This window comes from Rhinolophus sinicus, chromosome 15, assembly GCF_057876585.1.
Source record: "Rhinolophus sinicus isolate RSI-liver-muscle chromosome 15, RSI-T2T, whole genome shotgun sequence".
Classification (NCBI taxonomy): domain Eukaryota; kingdom Metazoa; phylum Chordata; class Mammalia; order Chiroptera; family Rhinolophidae; genus Rhinolophus; species Rhinolophus sinicus.
Genome location: NC_142515.1, coordinates 88,389,115 through 88,408,509, shown reverse-complemented (window position 1 = coordinate 88,408,509; position 19,395 = coordinate 88,389,115). Strand labels below are relative to the sequence as shown.

The following is a 19,395-nucleotide window of genomic DNA, read 5'->3' as shown; positions in this document are numbered from 1 at the left end:
CCCGCAAGGGATGGTGGGCTGCGCCCCCTACAACTAGAAAATGGCAACTGGACCTGGAGCTGAGCTGCGCCCTCCACAACTAAGACTGAAAGGACAACAACTTGAAGCTGAACGGCACCTTCCACAACTAAGATTGAAAGGACAACAACTTGACTTGGAAAAAGGCCTGGAAGTACACACTGGTCTCCAATAAAGTCCTGTTCCCTTTCCCCAATAAAATCTTAAAAAAAAAATATTTGACCAGTGAGAGCATTCATTTCTCTAATCATGCCAGTTAAATGATCTTTTACTCTATATAAGTTAAGAGTACAGAACATATGAAAAGTTTATTTAAAATTTAGTATGGAAGAAGCCATTGAGCTCAGTTAGTTTAAGAAAATGTAGAGGCTTTATTAAAAGAACATCTTGTAAAGCTAGATGGACATTAAACTTGAAGTAATTTTTTAAAGTTCTTGTTTGGAGAAAAGCTAGGTACTCCAGAAGCATTAGTAATTAAGTTACTTGTGGTTTTATATTATTAAAATATATAATCTCGAAGGTGTCCACACAGTTGAGTCATTTTTGCAATTCATGTTTTACATAGCTTTATGTGGTACATAAAAGGCATTATATTAATGAACAAAAAATGACTCTATCCTTATTATGGCAGAACCTCTTATAACAAACTCGTAGTAATTAAAGCAAGGATGAGAAAATTTAGAAATACATCAAAGTCGGTATCAGGTGAATTTTTTTCTGGGTTTTTGATCTTTGCCTAATGTTGTTTAGTTGTGGACCTGACTAGATCGCCCATTTGTATTAGGCTTGTTGTCAATGTTCAGGACCCCTCTCTCCAAACCAGATTAGGTGGGGAGAGTCTAGAGTTGTTAAATAATCTGTGGTTCTGGCATATTTGCTTTGAGATCAGCCAAAGGTTTTTATAAACCCTAGCATTATTGACATACAATTTTTAAAAATATTATTACCTTTGGACCTCATCTTAATCCTATTGTCAGGTTAGTAAAATTAATGTGCTTCTGAAGATCATCTGGTTTAAGTGTACTTGTGCCTTTCCTTGGGATATATATGCATAATTTATGAAAACTTATTTTTTGTGTGAAAATAGTGTATAGCTGTATTACTAACATATATTCACAAGCTGCTATTTGAATTAACTTTCTGACTACTACTGTAGAAATTTAAATTTTGTCATGTAAACATATTTGGTTTTTTTTGTGTGTGTCCTTTTTTATATTGGATTTTATCAGATAAGATTATCTTCCATTTAAAAAATTATTTCAGAATTTATAAATGCTTTCCACTGACCTAATTAATCTCTTAGTGTGGGCTTAAAGTATTAATTTTTTTTCCCCTAGTGGGATATAATTTGCATACCATAGATCTTAAATGTTCAGTTTACTAAGTTTTAACAAGTGCATATACCCATTAAACCACACCCTAATCAATATTTTAAGCATTTATAACTTCAGGCCTCTTCCCAATAAATCCCTCACCCCTGACTCTAGGCAACCACTGATACAATTTCTATTATAATAGGTTAGTTTTATCTATTGTTTTATTTCTTATGAACAGGATCATACAGAATGTATTCTTTTGAGGCTGACTTGTTTGGTACAGTGGAACAGTTGTGAGATTTATGTGTTACAGTGTGTTTCGGTAGTTTGTTTTTTATTGCTGAGGATTCCATTACTGGGTATGATTTTACTGCAATGCAATGTAGTGTGTCGATTCACATGTGCTAACATGTTTGGCTGTTGTGAATAAGATTTAAAGCACTTTGATAAGGATCATTGAGACTAACATATATTCTATAATTAAGCTCTAGTTGGGGTCAGAGAGCGGCATCAGGAGGATGGATGAAGTTATTTAATTGCCTGTTAAATGTGATATTGTTATTTTGCTTAACCTGTGCTTTTCTGTCATGTATTTTCTTCCTTTTTGTCCTCCAGCAATAATTTGATCTTATCTTATAATCCCCTTTTCATGTGAAGCCTAGGCTTTGAGAAGCAAATTTGGAAAATAGTGTATAAATATTGATTACAGATGAGGTTGGGAGGAGAGACATAATAAAAATAATTTTTGGTGAAAAATAACATGCAACTGAAAAAGCTATTTGTCCAAGAAGTAAGAGTGTGTTATGTGTGTGAGAGTGTGTGTGTGTCTGTGAGTTTTGATTTGGCGTTATTTAAAAAATTATTTGCAGCCTCTTCAGCCTTGAAAAAACCTCCGTTGGAATAAACTTGGTAATCTGTGGGGGGACTCTGAGTAATATAACTCAATTTGGGAAGAAGATGAAAAAGGAGCAGGTATAGAGGAAAAAGCAAGAGGAAGAGAGAAGAAAGAAGAGGGAGAGAGGGGAGTTATATATAATAAATACAGTGGCCTAGGGAGCTGTTTGAAATACTTCCCCTGGTCTAGGGAATGTCTGCCACAAAAAGGAGACAATGAAAATAAATTATTTTGACAATTATATTTGTCAGTTAATTTGGCGATTGCCATCCAAGTTATAAATACTTGTATATCCTATCCATGCATCACCTTTCAAAAGGGAGAGGTGTCATTAGTCCCTTATATTAAGAGATTTGTATCTTACCTCTGTTCATTGAGTTAACTGATGAACTTGGTCCCTTAAATTGGCTTGATTGTATTTTAATTTTTAAAAAATATTTTGAGGCCTACTGAGGGTACTCATTGGTCCCAACTTTTTTCTTTAGACGCTGGGTTGATGCCTCAATTTTACCACCTTGATTGATCTCCCTAGTTTAAATTCTGTTTTTGGAAGGTGGGTGTGGAGTCAGTGATAGTCTGTTAGTCTTTTCTTTAGTTATTCATGAAATTCTGATGTTGTGGAAAGGAAGAATCCTGGATAATCCAATGGAGACCCAAGTTTTGATCTATAGGAGTAAAGTGCATGACCAAGTTAGTCAAGAGACTAGCAGTCATGTGTTTTGATTTGTAGTAATTGTTGAGAGGAAGGATGAGAGGAGAAGAGACTAAGTGGATTAATTCTGATGACAGTAGAAATAGAATAAGATATTCATTTGGGAAGAAGGGGCTGCCTACTTTCCAGTTACTTTGCTAAGTACTGACCTCATTTAGTTTTTATAGCATCCTGGGCAGAGAGTTGTTTTTATAAATCAGAAAATTGTAACTCAAGAAGGGCTAAGTGATTTTCTAGGGTCACATAGTATGGATGGCACACATCCAAGATTCAAAGCCAGAGGTCTCTTGACTCTGGAGCCTGTGGTGTAGTTTCCATTCTCCGTTCTTTGTATACTCACTGCATTCTGCCCCTGAGGCTTTGTAGGAACTCGGTGACAGATTGGGAATTAATGTCTACAGCTCCTGAGTCCTTTAGTGCCTGTGGACTTGAGACTTTGAAGGGCAGGATGCTGAGATGATGGATACTGCTCTTGCCCATACTAATTGTAAGTGCTACCTGATAGATTCTCGGCTCTAGGATAGCTGGTACATTTGTCCAGCTGCCATATCCAGAACTTAGACTGGTGACTGGTATTTATTAGAAGCTCAATAAATATTTTTTAAATGAATAAATAGGGAACGCCCACTAGGATAGGCAGGTCCTGTTTAATGAAAGGAAGCTGAGCCAAGCAGGGGTTCCTGGTAGGAATGGGACAAGGAGGAGCCTGGGAACAAGCACTCTGCATCTTCTGGGCAGGGACTCGGGGTCAGGATTTCAGCCTCTGGGAGAACTGGCCAGTGCACAGCACAGGAGGGCCAGGTTAGTGATGCCCAGTGGGAGAAGGGTCCCAGTCAGAGGCCACAAGGGGCAGATGGGCTGGAACTGGGTCTGGGGAACAATGGCGCACAGTGTCTCATTAGGACTGGGGGGAGCTGCTAGGTAAGGCTGGACATTTTCTCTGATCAGAGACAGGATTGCATCCAGGTCCAGTGCTGCCAGCTAGGGAGCTGATGGATGCAAGGGCAGGGAGCCAGGCTGTCCTAAAAAGATCAGTATAGAACACTTTACTTATATCCACTAGGTGTTACAAATCGTGTGGAAGTGTTCAGTTGTTTCTTCTGTCTCGGTCCACATTCTTGAGATCAGAGGAACTTGATGATGTCTGTTAAGATTTTCTAATATGATTACAGGTTAAAGCTTTGTATCCATTTAATTTTATAATATGATTGTATGTAATTGTAAATATTTTAGAAGTATTAGTTTTTTTAACCCATTATTAGCCTTCATCATCTTTCATTGATTATAATTTTTCATCATGTGGATTCAACATAATTTACTTAATTGTTGCCTATTCTTAAATCTTTAGTTATTTCTGTTTTTTTTCCTTACTCGTATAAGTAATGCTGAAATAAAATTCATGGATTGTAGCCTATTACATTTTTTTTTTTTTTTTTTTTAGCTATTTTCTCAGGGTAGCTTTCCAGAAATATACTTTCAGGGTTAAAGGCTTTAAACTTTTATATCTTTTGGTAGCTGTTGATGAATGTTGCCTGTTTACTTCCTAAGAGAGTTGGCTAGTTTACAGTGATGACAAAAGTGTGCTAGTGGCCAAAGCTTACTGTACCTTGACCTGAATGTATGTTAAAAAAAATTGTATCGATAGTGATAAAATGTGCTCTCTCATTTTAATATACATTTATTTGATTAACTAGTGCAGTATTTAAATATATTTTTGAATGCTGTGTTTGTTCTTTCTAAGTTGTCCCTGATGATGTCTTTTATTTTTGGAATATTTGATCAAAAAAGAAAGCAACCTTATGCTTATTGTGAATGAGCTGGGATTGAATGGAGGGAGAGAGGAAATCCTAGCATTCTGTTGTCATGGGGTTAAATGTTCGATTCAATCCAAGAAAAAAAGTCTTGAGTTAGAACTAGTGCGCTACTCTGGTCATGTGCCAGCACTGTGTTGAATGGTTGACCAACTAATTTAAAACTTTCAACAACTCTACCAGGGAGATGCCATCTTTATTATACATTTGAGCCACTGTTGAGTAAGTTGGAGATTTAAAGAAACCTTGGGTTAAAAATAATGGAAGAAGCAGCTGTAAAAAGGATAGTCTAGGAGAGGTGGCTTTCAGCATACCTGAAAATCACATTGCTTCCAAATCTCTTTTCTCTGTCTGCCTTTGCTTTTCCCCTTCATCTGTTGTACCATTAGAAATGACATTAATTACAGATGTATTGTTCTTAAGAGTTAGCCTCTCTTAAAACTTGAAATACCATTGCAAGGGATTTGTCCTGGAAGATGATGCCTTATTAATCATTAACATGAATTAATAATAAGGTGGCTTTCCTTTTGACCCTGTTGGCAGTCAAGCCAACTGCCTGAGGGATGGACCTTGGGTAGGAGTGTGCTGGGAGGGGGAGGGGCGGTAGGTGAGGGTGAAACAGCAATCAGGAGAGGAAGATCTGGGTAGAGAATCATAGGTGGGTGCACAGAACACAGGGCTAGCTCCTGGTGGCGGAGGTTTTGAGATGTAGAAGTGCCATTGAGGTGGCAGGATGCCAGGGACAAACACTTCCTATTTCAAAACTCTGCACTGGGCCAGGTCTAGATCCCAGAAAGAGGAAGGAAGCTTTCTTCTTCCTTCTTCCCTGTACCTGATACCCACTGAGGTCACAGAAGTCAAGTAGTAATATGTTCATTGCGAGTGTGGTTTGTAACTATTTGTAATACTGTTTCTATGAGTAAATGTGCAGTGAGCGTCAAGCAGCCAATTGAAAAAAAATAAACTTGTGGACAATGACTTATATATAAATTGGGAATCTAATGCAGATTTTAGAAGATGTATGCTAATGAAAGTTACGGATTATATTTCATCATGCTTTTTTAGTCCGGTGACCAGTAGCTTCTTTAAGTGTGGGCATAATTTCTTCCCTCTGCTCATGCCCTTTGCACAGCTGTTTCCTTGTTTGTTTTAAGGTCCTTCCCTGCATTCAAGGCCTTTGCACTTTAAATAAATGGATGCTTCTGATATGAATATAAAATAGCCGGGACATTAATAAAACTGCTTTTCAGCAGTGTGTACTTACTTTAATGTTAGCAGGGACTGAGTTGTGAGTTTCATGTTTGCATGTTTTCATAGACATCTGGAAATCTTACATTTGGAGCAGTCAGACCCATTGACCGTGTCTTCTAATAAACACACTGCTGAGGGCTCAGATTGAAGAGATTTGCAGCATAAATTATTTCCCCCAATGGAGTAAATGCCCAAGCTGAAAATAAACTATAGATCCTACTAGCCAAGCAGAAGGAGTGTACTTGTCTAAGTGAAACATCTTATGTGTAATTTGGCTTGTCAAACACCATGAAGTAGGATGAAAGCATCTTACTTTAAAATCTGCAGCTGGTGCACGAGTGTCATCTGGGTGCTAATTGTTTGGTTTGGGTGTCTTCCGTGTCTAGTGTTCTGCTTGTCTTCACTAATCAGTGGTAGCTTCCCCCCACTTCCTTGTTCATTGCAGAAAACATCTCCATAGTATACAATATTTAGGCTTTTATGTGTCTCCTTCTGTTGGAAATCAGCATATCTAGATGACATTTTTTCCCCCTGTTTTAACAAAATGATAGCATTTGAAGTTGTTAACTTAATTAGCTGGCCATGTTCTTTTACTTCATGTTTCTCCAAGCACTTATAATATATTGCTATTCACTTGAACAAGAGAAGTAATGTACAGAGCTTATTTAGTCTACAAAACACTAGCTTGATGGTCAGAGGCATTTGAGACTCGTGGTACTCAGGACAGGTGAAACTGAGGCCATCTCTGGTGAGTGGTGGGTGATAGTCACAAGTAAAGCGCTCTCTGTACTATTTCTAGATTGGCTAGAATTCTAGCGATCCAGAAAGGCATTCCTTTACTTGCTTCTTCTGGACTTTCTTATAAATAATATGTGATCTTTTAAATGGTGCATATTCATTTTAGAAAATGTAGAAAATACAAATAAGTAAAAAGAAGCCAATAGAAAGCCTTCATCCGATCGCTAACCAGAGATAATTCCTATTAACAATTGTGGTGTAGTCCTTCCTCTAATGCGGCCTCCGTTTACATCTATGTGTGTTTACAAAAAGAGGATCAGATCATACTGTATATGCTGTTAGAAATTAGCTTTTTATACTAAATATATTAGGACTATTTCCCAAGTCATTAAATATTTGTCTACTATATCTTTTAATGCTTATGAAGTATTTAATTTTATCGATATTACAAAATTTACTTCATCTGTCTCTTGTTGGACGTTCGTTCTTTTTAAGTTTTGATACTATAAGCTGCACTTTGTTATTCTTATTTTCTCTTACTAAGTATATCCACATTCAGGTTTGTTCAATGATTCCCCTGGAGCAAGGCTTTTGGGCAGTTTATTTGGAAAATGGTCTAAGAGAGCAACAGTCAGTGAATGGGGGATTTGAATTGGAAAGGAGGGAAAACCGATTCAAAATGTGGTATAGATCTGGCCACCGCTAAATGTGACATGTTTATTCTTATGAGGACCTTTCCAGGAGGCTTATGAAATTTGTCTCAGAACTGTCTGCTTGGGGAATAAAAAGGGGAAGCGTTTATCTATCATCTTCCTTTGAACTGGTCTCTATTGGTCCAAGGTGCTCCACAAGCGTAATTTCCTCTGTGTTTCCAGATTGGGCAGGTGTGAGACCCCAGTGTGTTCCCCGGGTAGGAAGCCTGAGAGAGGTGTGGTAGGGGTTGGGATGATGCGCTGTGAACTTACATCTTCACAAAGGTGATCAAAGCCTACTTAGATCTGGTTGCTGCACTGGCGGCTTGAGCAAGAGGTGGGGCCGAGAGGATCTGCGGTAGGACACAGGTTCCCATACAGATACATTCTAGAAATTGAGTTTATATGTCTGGATCAAAGAACACTTAAAATTGTATCTTTTAAAACATATAAACATTTACAAGAGTAACAAATTATATTCAGGCTGATTCATTTATTAGGCACTAGATATTCTTCTGGTACCTGAGGATATAATGCTGGGGGGGGGGGGGGTAATAGATGTGATTACTGTTGCAGAGAAGACACTCTTTTAAAGTGAGAGAGACAATTAACACGGGAGCAAATGCATAAGATCAGTTTTGACAATGGTAAGTGTTATGAAGCAAATGAAATGGAGCAGTGCTCCTAATACTGACCTCAAAGGGCCTGGGACCATGGATAATCCCAGGGTCTAGTGGAGAAGCTCCGGGATGTTGGAGTAGAACTAAAGCAGAAACGTGTAGGGAGGAGGCTGCAGGCCGGAGAGGTGAGGGCCAGGCCCAAGACAAACTGTCTGCTTTACATTTTTTCGTAGGGCTCAACATACCCGAGAAAAATGTTTCAGCTTTTGGAATGTGGTCCTCCCTCAGTATATACACTATATGGGAATTAATCACTTTTAGATTCTTAGGATATATTGTTTAACATTCAGAACACATAGCAAATATAATAGCTTTTTCTTGGATGTTTTGGAATACACTGCAGGATCTTAGGGTGCTTTAAGGTTATTTTCATTAATCTCAGGCTTAATACCAGTGAAGCATATGGAAAATGGAAGCCAAGGGAAATTTTGCATTAGATCATAATGCTGTGTGGCTGGGAGTTTATTGTATCAATATAATTTCACCTCATATAAGAAACAGCCCTATTCAACTGCTTCTTTGTTCTACAGAACTCAGAAAAAATTAGTTTTAAAGATGTAAATTTATTCTTCAGACATCTTGATTACAAAGCCCAAGATGTTTTTGTGACCTAAATAGAAAGTTAATAAACCACCTCTTTGCATTACTAGTTGTTTCCCACATTTGTGAATAATAGTACAATTTATCCACTTTATAGAAAATAAATGATGGGATTATGATAGCCCCAGATTAAAGCACATTATTTCTTTTCAGTGATGTGTAAAAACCACAGAAATCAGAATGATGTCAGATGTTGAAAGTTGCAATACTAAATCTGACCTCCCAAATCGGGGTTTTATAAAGTTCAGTAATTTATGTGTCACCTCCATGATTTTCCCGTATTCCCTACTGATACTATTGTTTAATGTTTTTCTCTACATCGACTCAATTTTTGCTTAAATTAATTTACTTAAGAATTTATATTACTAAAATAAGTAGAAGGTAACTTTAAAAACCGATTCCTAACTATTAACATGAGAATGGTTAACTGTGTGCCATCTAAAAGCATTATATCCACTTTGGTTAATACTGAGCTCATAGCTGACTCAACCTGTCTCCTACCAGGTGTGTGACCTTGGGCAAGTTACCCAACTTCTCCAAGCCTCAGTGTTCACTTGTGTATAATGGGGATAATGAGATATTATTACCCCCCCAAGTGTTTAACACAGTCGTTCAGTTAATGGAAACTGAGTAATTAAAAGAATGCACTGTTGAAGTGATTATTATCTTTATTACTCTTGCTGAAAGAACAATTTTGGAGATTTAGAAATCAGGCAAGCACTTCTATTCTGCACCTTGAGATGCGGCTCAAGGTAATGGAACAAACAATAGACCAAAGAGTTGGTGAATTGATTATATCCCCAGCTTTCTACAGACCAGCTATATGACTTGGTCAAGTTTTTTTCCTCTGTAGGATCTGGTTTCTTCATCAGACAAATTAGGAAGTTTGATTTGATTTGATCCGAAGGCATCCAGCTCATAGGCTGCCAGCCATTTGCGTGGTTCTGATGGTGGGCTATGGTTCATCTAGAATTTGGAGCGTTTTTTATTTCATTTTGTTTCAGCTGGCCAGCTAACGAATACACAAAGTAATCTAGAAAGTTTCCGTGGCCCTAGCTGCTCTCCTGTTTTCATCATGAGTGACTGATGGTCACCAGGGATCATGTTAGGAAGGCTGGGCCAATTACTGTTTTTGAAGCTGTATGTAATTAATTTCCTAATTACGAGCTGCTGAAGTTTAGTCCCAGTAAAATTGCATCATAACCGAGGCGTTTTTGAGGGATTTAGTGACAGGAGGAAAAGATGAATAAACTCGTTTTATGCGTTTGACTAACATTTAAGACATGTTTAATATATGTTTGCCAAGCATGGACGCACTTGAATCACCATCGTCATCAGTAAAAAAACTGTATGTGAATTTCAAGTGACATGGCCTATAATTTAAATAACTTGTATATTCCTGGCCTACCCAACTTGTTATATCTTCTCCAGGTCTGAGATTCTACAATTTTATGAATTTCAATTTTATGAATTTCTTGGTAAGGGAGATCTGGATTTGGTAGTAAAGTTAAAATCAATGAAGCACAATAAAAAATTTTAAAGCCTGCTGTAGCTGTCTTTTTAGATGAATGTGTATATAAGTGGGTGTGTATGTCAGTATAGTTTGAACCCATCACTGATTTTTTTTTCTGCTTAGGAATATATCTTAGAAAGTATCCCATTCATATAGTTTCCTCATTCTTTTGCCTCTTTTTTTTTTTTCTTTCTTTTTTTTTTTAAAGAGGACACAGCTCACAGTGGCCCATGTGAGGATCGAACTGGCAACCTTGGTGTTATTAGCACCACACTATAACCAACTGAGCTAATGGGCCACCCCTTCTTCATTCTTTTGAATGACTGCACATAAGTCCATTGAATGTATGTCTATAAGTATGTAACTAATCTTCTTATGATGGACATTTAGGCTTTTTTCTAACTTCTGCTATTACCCACAATAATGCTGTAATAAATGTCTTGTGCATGTGAGATGTTGTGCATCCATGAGTGTGTCTGTAAGTTAAGTCACTGGGTCAGAGGATGAGCACTTGTAATTGTGATTGAAATACACAAATTGTGCTTCATGGAGATTGAACCAATGTACGCTTCCACCAACAATGCATGAGTGAGCCTGTTTCTGTTCAGCACTTTCTCCCCTACCAAGTATCTCTGTCTTTTCTTACCAAACAATTTGAATACTACTGTACTACACTGTGTTGTCTCTGGGAAATGCTGATTAGATGGGTGATCATTACTGTTTTTGCAAATTTCACAGGATTGAATCTTACCTTGAAGACCACTTTCTTAACTGTATGCATTTGTTGAATTAAATGGTTACACTGTTAAGCAGCGTGGAATGTACTTTACGTTGCTTCAGAGCACAATTACACCAGTGGAGAAAATCCTCCAACTGGCAAATTATCTTCAACTAAAGCCTTCCATGGAGATTCATTCTCATAACATAATGAAACACACTATACATATTATAGAAAGGTTTGGCTATTAACAATTTTATTTGTACTTTATTTTTCCTAAATTCAGAAGTAAAAGGCATTATCTCTAGATACTGTCAATTTTTCAGAAAAAAATTAATATTAGTTGGACTAAAACAGAAGAAATTATCCTCTTAGTCCTTAATTCATGACCATTTGATTGTGTACATGTGGGCACACATAGCCTTTAAGTCTGAGAGTTAAAGCTTCTGCAGTTCCTTTAAGAAAATAGAGTAGTTTGGGTTACAGTAAGACATGAACACACTCTTTCTCTTCCACATTTAGGACTTGTTATGTAGATTTCGGACAGTTGTAAAAGATATTCAAAACTACTATTTTCTCTTTTCTCTTTTTGGCTGCAGCTTGGGCTATATGAAAGTCAATTACTGAAGGAACTTGGGTTTTATTTATTTTTTTATTCTAATGTGATCTTCTCTAAAAGTGACCGTTGTTGTAACAGTAGAGGCTTTCTTCTTTTTTCCCTCTTTTGGCTCTTATAAAGGAACAGCAGATGTTCGAGAACTTCTTTTTCTGAAGTCCTCCTAAATTTGACTTTCAAATGTGGTCCTTAGCATAACACTGTACTAATTCACTTATAAGGAAAAATGTTTTCATTACTGACCTATTTGAAAAGCAGTTGTAGAGTTGTTGGATATTGTATTTATAGTGAAGATACTGGCTAAATCCCATAGAATAACCTATAACTAATATAAAATTTCTTGGAGTTATTAAAATAAAACTACAAATTAAAAAGTCATTCTTTGGCAGTTACATTTTGTGTGTTCCTTTTTAGCACATGTATTCTAGACACTGTCTGCTTATAGCTAGAGACTGTTGTTCTGCCGCCTAAGGAAAGCAGTTCTGTGTTCTTCAGACAGTGGGAGAACAAAGTGAGGCTTTGTAACGGTATGCATTACTATGGGCTCACCCCGCCTCACAAATCACGGAAGCTCATGACTGTTTGAACTAAGGAAACCAAATCGTTTTCACTGAACCATAGCACCCCCTAGCATCCGAATCATGTATGTTTTGAAAATTCAAAGGAACATTTAGTGTATGCTTATAAAAAGAACCATTAAATCTAATATGATCTAATTTCTCTTATATTCTTGTGACCAAGAAGAGACCTTTGAAGGATTCCATAGAAATTATGGAGACTATAAGGAGGCATCACTTTTTTTTGGTTTGTTTTTTTTGCAAATAATTGTTTCATGACTTCTCTGTGTATGGGTCTGGTTGCAGATCATAAGCTGTGGCTGGACCTCTTGTGCCTTACGTAGAAGTGGTCAGTGGTGATGGCGTTTTTCCAGCCACCTGCTAACCGTGCTTACTTGTGTGTTGTAGGTGCTTCTGCCAGCAGCCGGTCTGTTACAGTTACAGGATGTGAAGAAGACTTGCTGTGAATTTTTGGAATCTCAGCTTCACCCTGTCAACTGCTTAGGAATCCGGGCTTTCGCTGATATGCACGCATGCACCGACCTCCTGAACAAGGCGAACACCTATGCAGGCAAGTACAATCGACCTTGGCTGCGTTTGAGACCAGGAGAAATCTGGAACTCTTGAGTTCTGATATGATTCAGTAGTGATTTCTGGAAAGTCATGTCATGTTTCTGGATCTAGACTTTATCCAAATACATTCAAAACCTTGTAATGGTAGCACTGCATAACTGAAGCATGCTCATAAAATTCTGAACTTACAAAAAGTACCTATACGTTAATATTGAGCCTAAATAATAGAATAGCTAGGTTTATGCAAGTATTAAATCCCTATGTATTTTTCTTTCAAATATTCAAATTAATAGGCATATAAAAAAGTTTTTGTATAGGAAATTAAGTCATCTTACCTCTGTGGCTTTTTACACCTTTCTCTTGCATCCATGAAAGCAATCTTGTTGCTTAAAAATCTTCAGAACAATGAAATCTAGATGCCTTTGGGTGGGGTAAAAAAGTAGATCCAATCCAGGCAACGAACACTCTTCTTAGATCATGTCCTCCAGGACCTGGTGCTGGCATCCTCTCCCTGTGGCAGAGGGAGGGCTTGTAGCTCTTGTCCAGGAAGCCATCACTTGGGAGGACCCTCAGCTCTCCCGTCTCTCCAGTTGGGGAGGAGAGATTGTTATAGCTTTAAATGTAGCAAAAGTGATTTGTACCAATAATTTATTTTGTTCTGAGTTTTTAAACATTTAAACATACATATTAAAAGTGATTATTAGGAAGTTTGTAATATTTTTAAACCATCTTTCTGAAAGGTAAACCTGTGGAAGTTAAAATCCACCATCTGCTCTGAGACCCAAAGGAATAGTTACTATAGGACCTTCCATGACCTCTGCTCTCGTTAAGAAGTTCTAGAACCCCTACTTCTTCCAACCTTCAAATGCAAGAGCCCCTTGTCTAAACTCTGCTCCATCATGCTTACTCTGATGAGTAAGGGACATTTTCACACATAGATGTGAGTAAGGGGTGTGTATGTGTACATCCAGAGCCTGGAGAGGAGAAGTATTCCTAGAATTCCTCGTGGATTTATCAAAGAAATAGTGGTATAAGATGGGTTAGTTGAAAAAAACAAAACACAGTGCTTCAGTAAAACATAATAGGTCCAGTATATTTCAGCTTTATAGATTTCTGTAGGGTGGCCCAGTTGGCCTAACTACCCTTTATAAAATTATTTCAGTAGGAAAATGTGATCTGAGTTCTAGAAAGCTTATTTACAGATGAACTTTTGGAACACAACCCCTCTGTAAGTCGGGGAATGCCTATAATGTGTAATCATAGTCATGTAATCCTTTCGAGTGGGATGAGGCATTTTAAGAAAAACCAAAGACATATTTGGAATTCACTGATGTATTTCCATACAACCAATTCTGTTTTTCAGCTAAATAGAAAACATTCCTTCTAAATCCGTAAGATCCATTAACTGATAGACATAATGTGCCTGTTGTAAGTGATTTATATTTTGATAATTCTTTTCTGCATGAGGGAATCGCTATTTAACATTCTCTCTTTCTTGGACTGCTACAGTTGTCGTGATAAATGTTACTGACACTTAAGAGATATGAAGTGGGGCTGGGAGAGAATGAATAAAGTAGGATTAATGCAAAAGATGTCCGTACGTAGTTTACATGATGAACTAGAACTCTATCAGAAACAACTAATTTACTACATTTTAGGAGATAAATTTTTTTTTCTTTCTCATTTAAAATCTTCAATTTATTGTAGTATACTACAAAATATGAACAATTTTTCACCAAAATTAGGACACCACTATTTTTTAATTTGTAGTGTCCTTCATAATTATGCCAAGAATTTTTTGTGGAAAAATTATTCTCGCTTTTCAGCAAAATTTTAAAGAAAAATTGGCTTTTTATTTTAAGTGCACTCTTTTAAATTAAAGTTTAGTTTTAAAGGATGTACTGCTAGTGTACTATCTTCTTAATCTTGTATATGCTTGAGTTTCTCAAGTTTACAAGCAATATTTTATAATATCTTTTATTATGAAAAATTACAACATGTGAAAAAATAGAATAATATTCATCATCCAACTTTAACAGTTGTCAGCTCATGGCTATTCTTGTTTCCACTATATCCTTCTTTACTTCCCCCTCCTCTGTTACCATTTTATATATGGAAACTTTAATGAAGTCTAATATGCATATGCAAGAACTCACCAGAGATTCTGGACGTAAGATCTGCTTCACTTCTTTCTCTTGCAGATTGGAAATGAGTGCTGTAATAATCATAATTACATTGTACAGGTGAAATGAAAGAATTAAGGTGTTCCATGGAAATCGCATCTATGAACTTGGGCTTATTTTTCATAATCTCATCTTTGGAGAAAAGAAAAAATGTAAGAGATCAAGTGAGGAGGGTAGAAAGTCTGAGCAGAGACGGTGTGGGATCCGTGCTGCTCATCCTGAGCTCCTGTGGCTTCAGCAGAATTCCTCTGCGGTCACAGCTTGTTCACACAGGCCAGCTGCTTCCAGGGCATGGAGTGAGCAGCTTCAGACCAGTAATGACTGAGAGCGACACACCAGCCAGGTTCAGAGACACACGTGGTGAGAAGCACAGTGTCCTGGGTTATGGCCAGCCTTTGTTAAGCTCTCGCATACTTATTTTCTTAGCTAAAAAGCTGCGTCAAATTACTTTTTGCTTCTTGCGTAAAAATGAAAATTTCACACCTAACTCCAAGTGTATGGACTTGTTTGGATAATACTGGTTTGTGGACCCTTTTACTTATATGTTTTGAGTGGCATACAAATTTTAACTATTGCCCAAATCATTAAGACCTTTATTTTTAGAACATTTTTTTTTTTTTTCTATTGGGGAAGGGTTACAGGACTTTATTCGGGAACAGTGTGTACTTCCAGGACATTTTTCCAAGTCAAGTTGTTGTCCTTTCAATCTTAGTTTTGGAGGGTGCTGTTCAGCTTCAAGTTGTTGTCCTTTCAGTCTTAGTTGTGGAGGGCGCAGCTCAGTTCCAGGTCCAGTTGCCATTGCTAGTTGCAGGGGGCACAGCCCACCATCCCTTGCGGGAGTCAAACCGGCAACCTTGTGGTTGAGAGGATGCGCTCCAACCAACTGAGCCATCCGGGAGTTCAGTGGCAGCTCACCTCAAGGTGCCGTGTTCAATCTTAGTTGCAGGGGCGCTGCCCACCATCCCTTGCGGGACTCGAGGAATTGAACTGGCAACCTTGTGGTTGAGAGCCCACTGGCCCATGTGGGAATTGAACCTGCGACCTTCGGAGTTAGGAGCATGGAGCTCTAACTGCCTGAGCCACCGGCCCGGCCCAAGACCTTTGTTTTTAGCATTTTTGCCAGGCTAAAAAGAATAGAGGACATAAAAACCGAATTTGATAATTTTGATGCATTTCAGTAGTCCCAGCAAAAGACTCTTTGGGAAGTTAGATTTTAATTTTAACTTGAAATATGAATTTTATTTAACTTTCCTCATTGATAAACAAAAATTGCCAGAGGTTGAACTGTAAGAATTTCAGATAAATTTAAGGAAAATAGTAGTTTCAGATTCTTAGTCATTCCTACATCTCACCACTTCCCGCATTAACAGTTTGAGAATCTACTTAATATCTGTTCCAGTTGACCTTTGGGAAATTTGCAGTATCATTTTCAAGCCAGTGCTCTTGGTGAAATTCTGGGGTGTAAGCACTCAGCATTCCTCAGTAACAGGACTCCCCGCGAGGAGGAAGTCTTCTCTCGTCATCGCATGCTTTCAGTTTATTTCCCATTCTATTCCTGCTCTTAGCCCTATTATTTGTTTATATGTCCTACGCTTGTGTAGACGCCCCACACTGCCCCACTTTTAGCCTTTCCTCTGTGCTTGCACACTGATCAATTTGTTTTTGTTTTTTTTTTTTTACATGCCCAACTATTTTCATGTGTGTCCCGTCTCCCATCGTCTTAAATGAAACTTTGCTTTTCTCCCCAAACTTGCATGTTGGGGGCAAATTTCTTTAAGGGACACTGGGGAAGTAGGTAAAAGGGTCCGAGTACCAGACTATTCTGTCACTGTCACCTTCCTCCATTCTGCACTGGCTGGTTGGTTCTCAGTCAGCAGCATTCTCTCTGCAGCCCATTTTTTCTCTAGGCCTCCAGGCATACTTCTGTGTTTGACACTTAGGTGGTCTTTTCCCACTACACTTGGTTTCTCCTGCCATTAGCAACTTCCAGACCTGCATTGTTGACTGACTCCCTTGAAACTGCCTTTCATTGATCCTTGTGACCACCACCTCTCCTCTGTAAACCCACTGGCCACCTTTGACTGCCATTCCAGGACATGTAGGATCTTGCTGGTATTTGGAACTCTAAGGCCTCATCCTTTGTGCTGACCATATTCATCCCTTCTCCTGCTCTTGTATTTCTTCATAAATCTGTGCTCTCTGGTCCCAGTTCTCCCAGCCATCTCTTGGCTGCTCGTCCTAGACCCAGTTGTCAGTCACTTCAGAGCTACCCTCTTTATGTGCCTGGCATTGCCCAGACTGCTGTGGGTGATAAAGGCTCAGTACGATTTAAGCCCTGCTTGCAAAGAGTTTACAGGCCAGTCATAGTCCACTCACATCCAAATTTAGTATATTCCGATTATGCCTCTGTAAAAGCAGGTCTCATAACGTTTTTTTGTTTTTTTCTGCCATCCATTTACTTCAATCATTTGCCCACTCTTCTATAATTTAGGCTAGGAATCACTGCTTGGGGTAAACATCTGTCATAACAGGCCCATGATTTTGAAAGCTGCTCTCTGGAAAGAGACTTTTGTTGAGAGTGTTTTTAATAATGCTGTTACTAGCTTTGACAGTGTGATATGCATACCAAAGGAATAGATGCTGATTATTCAGTGGTCTGTTTCATTGTTAATTGATGGATACAGAAGAGTTTTTTTTGGAGAACTGTGAAAGCATTTGATGTACCACACTTCATTGAATTCATGCCGACTTACATGGCACTTCTTAAAAGAATTAATCATTTTTATATTCTTACGTTCGTTATGGTCCTCATTTATGCCCTAGAGAACTACATGCACTCTCTTTGCTCTGCTTTGTTGACAGTTCTTCCAGATGAGTGAGCTGTTTTCAGGTTTCACCAAAACTGTGTTAGTGGAACTGCTGGAGATATATATATATATCTCTAGGGGGGATATATATATATATATCTCTAGGGGGGAAAAAATTCACATATATATATATATATATGTGAATTTTTTCCCCCCTAGAGACTAATTGTATTCAGAATCGAAGAATCATAAAGTGTTAGCACTTGTAGGGAACCTTAACGATTATGTAGTCTAACACTTTCACTTGGTTAATTAGGAAAATGTAGACCAAAGGTATTTTTATTTTCCCCCAAACACTCTGTCTCTCAGGAGTAAGCTGTTTGTGGATATAAGATACAGTTGTTATCTATGGAGTCACCCTCACTTTTCAGACAGGAGTCTAGATGGAGTGTAGAGGAATTATAGGAACCGCACATGGCATTTAATTTTAATAATAAAAGGGGCTTGGTGTTTAGAAATCAAATAGAGTACTTTTTACCTTATCACAGTGTATATACAAAACAGGACAACCAAAACATTGGACTTCTGTTGTTGATTTCATTGGACTTAATTTGGAATGTGTGACCTCACCTTATACTCGGTGTGACAAACCCTAGGAATTGTCTTTCATTTCTTGATACGCTTATTTTATTTGCAGGAGGGAAGCAAACAGGAAAGTTCACTAGCTCTAGAGACTAAAGAGAATTCTTATGTACAAGGAAGAATGCATATGTATATTATATGTATACAGTCTATGTGTTTAATGCATATTGCATATATATGGCATAGTCTGTACCACTGGGAATTAATGCCCTATTGCAGTTACGGGATATGTTCAGAGAGATGGAATTGATTATCGAATGCCAGTATGACTACGTTGGCTTTACTCAATGGCAGTGGTAAACCAGTAAAGGCAAATTACTAATGTCACAGTGAAAGCTCTGTGCTAGAAACACAATAATCTGTCAACATATGAGTAAAAGGATTGGAAACACTACCTGAGGTTGGTAACGGAGTGAGAACTAGGGTAATGAAGATAGGAGGTGACTGAAGCAAGATTGGAGATATGGAAACTAACCCTGAATATGAGTAGAGGCAACAAACTAAACTCTGAGATGACCTGCCCTTTAGCGTTACATTTTAGGTAAATGCTTTGTAGGTGCATTTTAGTGTGTGTATGTTTATTGCCATTGTGCAGAAACTGCTAATTTTGAGGTATGGTGCTTACTGAGGTATGGTGAGCTGAATAAGAATTCATTCAGTGAAAGGAAGAATATCTCATCTCAGCTTTGTGAGAAGTATTAGACTTGTATTGGCCAAACCAATCCAAAGGTATTAGGGTTTTAGTTCATAGTGTATTTAACAGCAATCAATAATATAGTTGTGTCCCGAAAGATGTAAAGAGATCACATTTTGTTATGCCCGGGTAAGACCATATCTATGAAATTTTCAGGTTCCATATTTTGAGAGAGGCTGATGAACTGAATCCCTGAGAAAGCCTCAGAGTTTCTAGCAGGGCTAGTGGAAGGTATCTTTCTCCCGAAGGCAGTTAGTAAAGTCTGGAGGAAGTGACTCTTACTTCAAATGCAAAGACAGCTTTGCAGAACTCCAAGGGACGTAAAAAATGAAGGACACGTAGCATTACAGAAGGATCACAATAATCTTCCAGTAACTGA

The 19,395-nt window shown here is 37.9% G+C and overlaps 1 protein-coding gene across 7 annotated transcripts in view; it reads left to right on the top strand.

The window, feature by feature from the left end:
• Window positions 1–19,395, top strand: part of KLHL2 (kelch like family member 2) — a 95,983-nt gene that overhangs the window by 53,039 nt on the left and 23,549 nt on the right. For all 7 annotated transcript variants that reach the window (XM_019744634.3, XM_074338284.2, XM_019744636.3 and 4 more), the window contains one exon: window positions 12,526–12,688. In XM_019744634.3, the coding sequence (XP_019600193.1) occupies window positions 12,526–12,688 (163 nt within the window). The remainder of the gene's footprint in view (window positions 1–12,525; window positions 12,689–19,395) is intronic.